This window comes from Erigeron canadensis, chromosome 2 (genome assembly GCF_010389155.1).
Source record: "Erigeron canadensis isolate Cc75 chromosome 2, C_canadensis_v1, whole genome shotgun sequence".
Classification (NCBI taxonomy): domain Eukaryota; kingdom Viridiplantae; phylum Streptophyta; class Magnoliopsida; order Asterales; family Asteraceae; genus Erigeron; species Erigeron canadensis.
This window is the reverse complement of record NC_057762.1, coordinates 29,203,567-29,214,617: the sequence shown is the minus strand read 5'-3', so window position 1 is coordinate 29,214,617 and position 11,051 is coordinate 29,203,567. Positions and strand designations below refer to the sequence as shown.

The following is an 11,051-nucleotide window of genomic DNA, read 5'->3' as shown; positions in this document are numbered from 1 at the left end:
ATAATATAAAAAAAAATGAGTTTTTATTTTTTCTTAAGAAGAAATTTTAAACCCCCTTCACGGTTGTGAATTCGTCGCATCTACAAAAATCAAGCCAACACGCCAGTTGATGACGCGAAGTTGGAGTGTTAGACGCCCCAGATGTTGGAGAGGACCATATATATCTTTTAAGTATCATGCAAAATCTAAAACGAAACCCATATAGCTTATGTATATTCGAAAATGAAGTAAGTTGAGGTGTTATTATTTGTAAGTTATAGTTATATTAGTAAATATAATATACTCGTAATTAACACTAGGAATATATAATGTACGAGTGTAATGTATGGCTAGAAGTATATGTTCAAAGTAAGTGGGTCATGTCTAGGGGACCCTTGATATCATTAAAAAGTTATAAAAATATCTATTTTCTTTTTCTGGCTAAAAAAGAGACAAGGTATGGGAGTTTTTTTCTTTTTTAAGCAAGATTATAATATAATATAGTTATGGCTAGAAATATATCGTCAAAGTAAGTGGGTCATGTGTATGGGACCCTTGATATCATTAAAATATTGAAAAAAGAAATATATAAGATTAAAGAAACAATGTTTTAAATTTCAGTCACTACAGGTATTAAAATATCTATTTTCTTTTCTGGCTAAAAAAGATCGGACACGGTATTGTAGTTTTTTCTTTTTTGGTAATATTATATTTAATGAGACTGGATTGGTTACAAGAATATTAGATATTTATTTTCTTTTTCTGGCTAAAAAAGGAGAGGGCATTGCAGTATTTTCCTTTTTGGTAATATTATATTTAAAGACACTCGATTGGTTACGAGAATTCTAAATATCTACTCCACGTTCTCCATTATTCGGGTGTCGTTTTCATGTGTGTCGTTATCTTTGATTAAAGCTTTAAGTAACAAAATATCTTACTAAGGTGTTCCTTGGCTTTTTTACATTTGATATCAGTGTTGCCAAACTTAATCTATACTCTATTATAAATTAAGAGGGTGTTTGAGAATGCGTTTTGAAGTGATTATCTGATTATTACGTTCGTAAAACGCAAATAATCTAAAAAAGTGTTTGTGTGAAAAAGTGATTATCTACTATGAAAATGCAGTTTTGAAGAAGCATGTACCTACTTGCTTTTTCAAAACGCAGTTTTGAAAACGCATAATTTATTTTGAAAACGCAAAATCTGTTTTATAATCACAATAACAAACACCCCCTAAATCTCATTACTTTTAATATTCAACAATATATATACCAACTATACATTAAAACCAGATGCGGTACCAGGAAAAAATTCCAAAGGGGACAAACTTAGAAAACTTATGAAAAATAAATATAAAAGGGGGCAAAATGTTAAAAACCTATATAAATTTTTTAAAAATTTATGAAAAATTTAAAAATACATGACAAAATTTAAATTTAGAGGGGGGCATTGGACCCCCTTGTCCCCCCCCCCCCCCTTAGTACAGCCCCTGATTAAAACCACATTACATGCGGTGGTGGAGCTATGTAGTGATCACGGATGACAATGATAACCCCACAATATCTATAAACATCTATATTTTCAGTACTATTTCTATCCATTTATCTAGTTTAAAGCTAATTGGTAACGTACAATTTAATATTGTAGTATAATTTTTACGCATGTTAATTTCATAAACATAGTACAAACAAGTTGTTACAAACCCATGGGGTATGTGATACATGTGGACTAATCAACAAATAAAGAGAAATATGAAAGAAAAAAACGACTTTAGTATAGAATATTAAAAAAAAAATAAGGGATGTTTGATATTACATTTTCAAGACAGATTTTTATAACATGATAATCATTCTTTCATCCAGACACTTTTTATGTTCTTTATATATCATCAACGTAATAAGCCGAGTAATCCCAAATATCTTTTAATACTCGCCCCAAAAGATATTTATTTTTTAATTGTATTATGATTCCACGCTTTTTCACCGTGGCACTTGCAGAGCATTGATCCTATGGTTATGTCCCCCGTTAACTGCACTTTTTGTCCTCTGTTAACAGCACACACCTGTGAGCTTCCTCTAATAATCTTTATATTACAGGAAAACATTCATATGGAATTGGACCAATACATACAGTATACTACTATAAACTAATTGATAAAAAGAATCTTGCATTAATTTGCTTCACACCAATCAGCCGAAACCCATATCAACCCGACCAATTTCATAACACATCAAACAACCTCACAAGATCTTCACATCCAAACGAAAAAACAAACATTTTATAAAACAATTCCTCGATATGATCGATCAGTAGCGGCATCACGTGCATGATTCTTAAACTCTATAGAGTCTGGACTAAACTCGATACCTTGTCAACTACTTTTGTAAAGATATATGATCAGATGTGGCAATTGGATTGCACATATGAACCACAAGATTTAATTACCCTAATCTACTTAATTAGCTGATCATAAACTTCTCATTATCCAACTTCAATTCACTGTCTATTATAATTGTTGTCGCTGTCAAGTTTTTGGCAGAAACAAGTCGACTGCCTACAAAAGAATACGTCCTACTTAAGAAAAAAAAAAAAGAATAGCTGGAACTCGTTTATGTGACAACAAAAAAGCACCCAAAAATCAGGTGAAAATCCAAACTTGCATATTACTGAAGTAAAATCTTATAGATGCAAAAAAAAAAACTGAATCGATTGATCAAATCCAAAAAAAAAATAAATCTTTTGCTTTGTTTAAATCTGGTTTGAAGGTACCCAACATAGATAGTCATACCCGACCAAGTGATCGAGAAGCCTGCGAATATACCAAATCGTCAACTCTTTTAACCACTCTCGATCTAGACTATCGTTACACCATAATATATATCTAATCCTAACAAAGTATTCCATAAATTTGTCAAATCTCTACCATCATATCGTTTAAATTATGAAGTGTGGATTTCTTTTTCTTAATTTGCCCCAACATAATACTTTTTTATCTTGAGGTTTTCTACCAGGGTTCAAGTATTAACAGGGATATTCTCGAGTATTGTTTTAAGGATTCAATCTAGAAATTTAAGTTAATTACTTCATGAACAAGATTAATATAAATTGCTGTTCAAAAAGGGAATAAAGAGATTTAAATATGAATAATTGATGATTGGACCATATTTTTGTACGTGTACACATATAGTGTTTTTTCACTATTGCCTAAAGCATTAATGTAATGTGTACTTAATTAATGAGATGACTTTAATTCACACTACAAATTTGATGGATAATTATCTTTAAAAATATGCATTACAATATTGATTTCAAAATGGTTTAATTAAAAAATTTCAAACATGTAACCATGCATTGAATTATTATATAATGGTGAAACTATATATCAAAATGTAGATTGTCTAACATATGCTTAAATATAAATATACATATGATTAAAGTGCAATCAACACTCCAAATATCCTGTTTAGAAAATAAAAATTATGTGTGTGGTTATGAGACACATATTACATAACCCCTATAGAATATATTGATTAACAATTATTAATTATTTGACCGACTACATCTATGAGTATGACTAGTGAAAAACAATAGTGGTGTCGTGGATGAAAAGCAAGCAGGTGTCAAACACATGGGAATGAGCTAAGCGAGTAAGCGTAATGACCTTCAAAATTTTTTTATCGAAAGTATCTAAATCTTATCCGGATGAGAAAATACAAGTTAAAAGTTAAAACTAGATATAGTATTACTACACCATTATCATTTTCTTTGTTTACTCGTTATTTCTCTCCTATTAATAACCTTTTCAGTTTTCCTTATCAGTCTTGACATATTTAATCATTTAATAAGTGAAACGGTTCAACCAGTTGGTGTATTCTTGATTTATTTTCCTCATAAATCTAGCTTGGGTTCGATTCTATATTTCCTGAAGTTACCGTTCATGTTTTATATCGCGTATTTTAGAATATAAATGCAGTATTTCACCATTATATTGTATGGTGAAGTGTCTTCTAATATCGAATACCGACTGACAGGGGCGGTACTAAAGGGGGGCAAGGGGGTCCAATGCCCCCCCTTCAAATTTAAATTTTGTCATGTATTATTAAATTTTTCATAGATTTTAAAAAAATTTATATAAGTTTTTGACATTTTGCCCCATTTTAGATTATTTTTTTTAAATTTTCTAAATTTTGCTCCCTTTGGAATTTTTTCCTGGTACTGCCTCTGCCGACTGACTGTGTAACAAACGTCATCAATTTATTTGTCTAATTTTTACAAATACTTTTAAAAATAAATATTTAAAAAATAACCCTAAATTAATAAAACAATGAAGAGCATAATAATTTCATGAACTCGGATATGCTAAAAAGTATAGAAGTTAAGTTAATCCGCAATGATCGAGTGCACTATATCATACTTTGCAATGTATAGAATGTTAATAAAACATGTTCGCGAGATGTTATCATTCTTCGATTTTATCCAACCAATTTATAGATGTATCTTTAAAAACTAGATCAGAAGAAGAATTAATGGAATCATAAAAACATGTCCCATTTTGATCTATCATCACTCCCTCTTTAAAAAAAAATTCCGTACCAAGAAGAAGAAAATAACAGAATAAAAGGATAATGACAATGAATGATTTTTTTCCCCAAACAAGTCCCGCCCTGTAACATCCCAAATCGGTCGAAAAGGGGAACGAAAGCTTCTTTATAAGTGACTGGATACCTTCCCTATCAGACGCGTTTTACCTTTAAAGAGAAGCAAAACCATGAGATTGAGGCAAAAGCGAACAATTTTTGATACGATGGATTGATCAGTTGTTACCGATGGTACCAGAGCCAGGACCTGATTGGTGTGCCAACGAGGACGCTGGTCCCCTAAGGGAGTGGATTGTAACATTCCACATCGGCCGGCAAAGGGAATGAAAGTTTATTTATAAGTGATTAGATACCTTCTTTATCAGACGCGTTTTAAGAGAAACAAAACGGTGAGGTTGAGGACCAAGCTATCTAGAGCCCTAAAGGCGAGTTGGGTCAACGTGTCACAATGCAATGACGTCATCGTGCCAAACTGACGAGCTGTTGGATGGGTCTTATATAAGTAAAGCATAGCTAAAATAATAAGAGTGCCATCTGGCGAAAACCAATAGAGTAAGGCAATTTGGGTGCTCCCTATTCGACTGACCTTCCTCCAACCCCACGTCCCAAACAACACAAAAATGTATATATATATACAACACCAATCGCATATAGATTAGATTAAAACTCTAGCAACAACTTTACTCATAACTTCCAATTCTATAACCAGCACAAGCTACATATCTACATACATATATATAAATGAATATATTTCCCGAATCCCACAAACTAGATCGGACACTCTCATCAGGAAATGCTCCTGCCGAATCTTCTACCGCGTCCGAATACAGCAGCACCAGCATAGGTGCTGCTTCGGACGGGGAATTAATTCTAGCAACAAGAAACCCCAAAAAACGAGCAGGAAGGAGGAAGTTTAAGGAAACCCGACACCCGGTTTACCGGGGCGTACGAAGTAGGGACAAAGGGAAGTGGGTTTGTGAAGTGAGAGATCCAGTCACACAATCAAGAGTGTGGCTAGGAACGCATCCCACTGCCGTAATGGCAGCCAGGGCACACGATGTTGCGGCTTTAGCCATGAGAGGCCGAAGCGCGTGCTTGAATTTTGCTGACTCAGTCTGGCGTTTGCCAGTACCTGAGTCAAGCGATATAAAGGATATACAAAAAGCCGCGGCTGCAGCAGCCGAGGCTTTTAGATCCGAGGAAGAAGAAGAAGTCCAAACTAGAGAGATGCCGGAAAATGTGCATTACGATGAAGAGGAACTGCCGGGTTTTCTTGCCAGCATGGCAGAGGGACTTATGGTATCGCCCCCTAAACCAGAGGGGCAAATTAACCCTGATGATGACGTGGATGATTGTGTCGACATGCCCTTATGGAATTTTTTAGATTAGTATCTTTTTAATTCATTTATTTTCATTTTTATTACTAATATTTTATGAAGTGTATTTTGTCCTCTTCTGTTTCCTCTATCCCACATGAGACAGGCCAATTATTTAAAATGGTACGTTCAAGATTTTTTTTTATTATTATTATTATTTTTTTTTTTTGAATTAAGGATCGTAGACTCAACTTTTGATTCAATTTAATCTTATTATTAGTATGTAACTGAATTTGAAAATGGAATTTGATTTTATTATATATAAGAATTGAATTTGAATTCTTCTGGGTTTTTATTTAGAGCAAAACATATATCATGATAACATCTTTTCTCTCTAATGGAGAGAATAGAAGTTTAATCCAATATTGGGTTCAATCCAAAATATTTACTAGGTAACGGTTAGAAATCCTTTGCATTGATTTTTTCAGAAGATACACCAAAATGTAATATCATGACTTTAAATATATAAAAACAAAATATTAGTAGGTCCAAATTTATAATGGGACAAGTTTTTACAGACGGATTTATATATATTTTGTGAAACAAATCAAAGAATGATAAACTTGGATGTATTGTAACATTTGATAAATGGCAACTATAAATCTTTATTCATAATTTGTTCTTAAATATATTTGAACTTTATCCTTTAGTTATGGTTTTATTTTGTTATTCTTATATATAAATATTAAATAATAAAGTGATGAATTAAGAAATGATAAAACAAAATAATAATAATAATAAGAACAGTTAAAAGATGCATAAGTAAATGGTTATAAACTACTGACGTGAGTGTTATTGATGTAAAAAAATTTACAAGTAAGTGAGGTCGTCTCATTAAAAAGAGGTTATGTTCATATGCTTACCATATGGGTATAATGTCTTGTTTAGAAATATATAGTGGGTGAATTAATTGGTACATGAATTGCTTTGAGCCTTTTTATTCGGTGGGACCACTAAATTTGGTGGGGTGGCTTGTGGGTAGTCAATTGGCCTTAACTTTGTTTTGTTACCATTTTAAGTATTGATAAAATCAAACCATTTTAAGCTCACATAGTGATATGTGAATCTATTGCCTTTTCTAAGATAATCCACACTCATGACCCACATTCGTACTATTCCAACAATGCTTAGCTTACAACGGCCCCTATTTACGGCCCCACCAACCTCTGTGCTTATTTGATCACCATTGAGGAATAGACATCTGTACATCCAGACAAATATACACAAAAGTAAAACATAAAAAGATCTTGAAAACAATTCAATATTTTGTATAGTTCAAAAAATATATATATCCAAACATGCTAAAAACGAGTTATATGTAAAAAGAAAGGTTGTACAACTCCCTCGAGCCGCCGAGTACCCAAAATAAACTCCTGACTCTTTACTTCACCGAATCGAGTCCAAGTCACGAGTTTTCTTACCTCGATACGGACAAAATGATGATGAAGCGTGAATCTATCGACTAATCTTACGTTTAATTTTTAAGTTTTGAGTTATTATGTTACCTTTTTTAAACAATTATGTTAAATTAGGAAGTGATATTTGTAACACTTTTTTGATAAATTTACCAAAATTGTGTATTATCAATTTGTACAATAATCTATAAAAGTTTTACATTGTGGTACACCAATCAAAAGTGGTGGTACGAATATCACCTCCTATTAAGATTTGATGTTTGGAAGATATTTTTTAAGTTTTATTACATATAATTTCAAAAATACTTATGTTTGTATATAAAATTTCAATCCGAGTTCTCCCTGAGTCGAGTCCAAGTCTCCAAAAACTCCCGACTCCCCCCTTCACCTAGTCGAGTCCGAGTCACTAGTTCTGTAACCTTGGTAAAAAGTCGTACTTACATTTATTTGCGTGTAAATGAATTTTGTTTTTAACAAACAATTTTTCTTTTATAACAACACTTTAATTCTACTTCTTATTATAAAATTATACGTATATCTGTAATAAAGTTCATTTTTTCAGAACACCCTTTTAATTCATCCCACAAGGTAAAACATTAAACTCAAATCCGATTAATCGTTATAGTTAAATTTTAAAACTGTTATTTTTAACAGAAGAGATGAAAACAGGAAAATTAAAATAAATAATCAAATGTAAGCATGAAAGATGAATGTAGATCAAAAATAATAAATGAAAACATAAAAATGTAGACATAAAGCAGTTCAAGCAAGAAAAGGTTGTAAAATATGTAGTACCAGCCAATGGGTTGGTGACCTATTGGTAAGGTCTTTGACCTTAGGAAAAACCACCAGGGTTCGAATCTCACTTCCTACATTTGTATGAGTAGATTATTATGGTGGGTTTCGAGATGTCCTGGGTTTCATCCCAGGCATGCGTTGTTCGTGCATCGCATACTGCCAATTGGATGTCACTGTGGTGTCTCGAATGCTAACTGCTAATTACTAACTACTAACTACAAACTCGTTGTTAAAAAAAAAAATTAAAAATAAAATAAATGTAGTACCAACATAAACAAAATATAGGACCATGATATGTTACTAAAATATATAACAACACTGTAATAACAATGATATAATGTGTTATGAACATAAATTATTAATAATATATAACATATATGAATAATTAAAAAAAATAAAGCAAAAATGAAAAGCATAATAAGTAAATGAAAAAAAAAAGGTAGTACATAGAATACCTACTTGACCTTTTAATAGATAAATCGAAACACGTACCCCCACCAGAGAATAAAGTGTAATCCGACCCATCACTTTCCCCGGCGATGTCGCCGCGGAAAGTCGAATAAGACAAAACTGGCAGCCAACAACCAGCATTAATTACGCTGACTTTTGACCAGACTTTCCGCGGCGACATCGTCGGGGAAAGTAATCTCGAAAACCGCGATTAAAATTACAACATCCGTTCCCCTTATCACTTCACCTCTTTCTTTCTTCCTTCCTTTACCCCATTTTTCTGTCGACTCCCACCCAAAAAAAAAACCCAAAACCCTCTCAAAAATAAAAGATTCACCCCATTTTCTTTATTAATTTCGGCCACCTTTCCGCGGCAACTTTGCTTACCACCATCCCCACCTCTCTTTTAAATACCAAACAAATCTCAAACCAAAACCCTGTCTTCAAAACCGGCCGTCACTTTTCCGGCCGTCGTCAAATATTCCGGCGACTTTTTCCGGCGTACGCCAATTTTTGGTATGTATTTTCTGATCATTACCCTTTTTTGTTTGCTTTAATTTGTTTTTTATAGTTTTGGTATATGTTTATGTTTGATTTTTTATAGATTTGTTAGGATTATTAGTATTGTAAATTGTTCTCCCTAAGATTTATGGTTTGTAATTGTTGTTATTCTTGTGTTATTGGTACAAATTGTTAGTGTTAATATGTTAGTGTTGTCAAAAATCCCCAATAGTTTAAGAAAAACTTTATTAGAAAAAAATTTGTACAAAAAATAAAGTATTATGTAGAAAAAAGTTATAAAAGATAGGTAGAAAAGATTATATAGAAAGAAATATTTTGTATGAAAATAAGTATAAAAGTTGATTATATAAGTATAAAAATCAAGTTTTGACAAACTTAAAAAAAATATAAAAAACAAGGTATAAAAAAATAAATAAAAATAAATAAAATATATATAACTAGAGTAATTTATATAAAATATATATTAAAAATGAAGTATAAAAAGTATATATAAAAAATAACTATAAAAAGATTTATATAAAACCAAGTATAAAAAGGTATTAAAAAATTAATATAAAATACTTGTAGAATATATAACAAAATATAAGTACGGAAAAAAAATATAAAACAAGTTTGAATAAGTATATAAAATTATAACTTTTACGTATAAAAGTAATAAAAAACTAAGTTGTAATTTATGAAAAATGTATATTAAAAATGAAGTATAAAAAGTATATATAAACATAACTATAAAAAGATATATATAAAAGTAACTATAAAAATGTTGTAGAAAATGTAACATTTTAAGTTCGAAAAAAGAAATATAAAACAAGGTTACACTAATATATAAATTTTAACTTTAAAAATATACGTATAAAAGTAATAAAAACATAAGTTGTATTTAGTATAAAATGTACTTAAAAAATGAAATATAAAAAGTATATACAAAAATAACTATAACATGATGTGTATATATATATATATATATTTTGCTTGTAGAAAATATAACAAAATTTAAGTACGGAAAAAAAAAGTTTAAATAAGACTTTAAGAAATAAGTATAAATAAATATATGAAATTATAGGTATATGAAATTATAACTTTCAAAAAATACATATAATTGTTGAGTTTAAACATATGTTGTACATAGTATAAAGAATTATGTGACAATTTACCTTTATCGTATTTTTGTATGTATTATTAATATGGGCATTTTTGTAATTTACAGTATAAATGGCTATAGTTCATGGTGCGAATGGTGGTAACGACCCACCACGTAAATCGTGGGTGCGAAAAAATTGGGGTTGCGCCGGGGGCGGTGGTAAGAAATATTGTGTTTATATATATATATATATATATATATATATATATATATATATATATATTATTTATGGACTTCATGTGATATGCGGTAAATTTTTTTGTTTTGTAGCACCTAAAAAAGGTCGGGGGAAGAACAAGGCACTAAACCTGGAGAAAGAGTTTCAAGAACATGGTCGGCTTGAAGTTGATTTTGACACGAAAAGGTTTAAGACGTGGCACGCAGTGGGGGATTCGGGGTCCCTATGACTTACGACTCATGGTCGGATGTGCCGACGCAGGATAAGGCGTTCCTAGTTCCAGCCTTAAATGTACAATCTCTATAATATTATATTCTTAAATTGATATTTTGTAAAAACTTGATATATTGCTAACTATTACTTAAAAATTGCAGGAACGGTTCAAATTGGATCACTTCATCGATTTGGACCCCAATGATCCCATACGAGGAGCATTTGACAATATGATCAAGGCTGGTGCGCAACATATGTATCGGAACTGGAAAAGTGGATTCAAATCATCCCACTTCGATCATAAGGGTTGTTTAGAGAAGGTTGCAGAGTTGGAGGGAGTTGTTCCCGAGGGTATGGAGCCGGAGGACTGGTCTGCTTTGT

At 31.4% G+C, this 11,051-nt stretch overlaps 1 protein-coding gene across 1 annotated transcript; it reads left to right on the top strand.

Annotated features, from left to right (window-relative positions):
• The first annotated feature begins 5,119 nt into the window (after positions 1 to 5,119).
• Positions 5,120 to 6,232, top strand: LOC122586490 (dehydration-responsive element-binding protein 1E-like). Its single transcript, XM_043758474.1, has one exon. The coding sequence runs from the start codon at positions 5,319 to 5,321 to the stop codon at positions 5,964 to 5,966; it is 648 nt and encodes a 215-aa protein (XP_043614409.1). The 5' UTR covers positions 5,120 to 5,318; the 3' UTR covers positions 5,967 to 6,232.
• Positions 6,233 to 11,051: the final 4,819 nt, after the last annotated feature.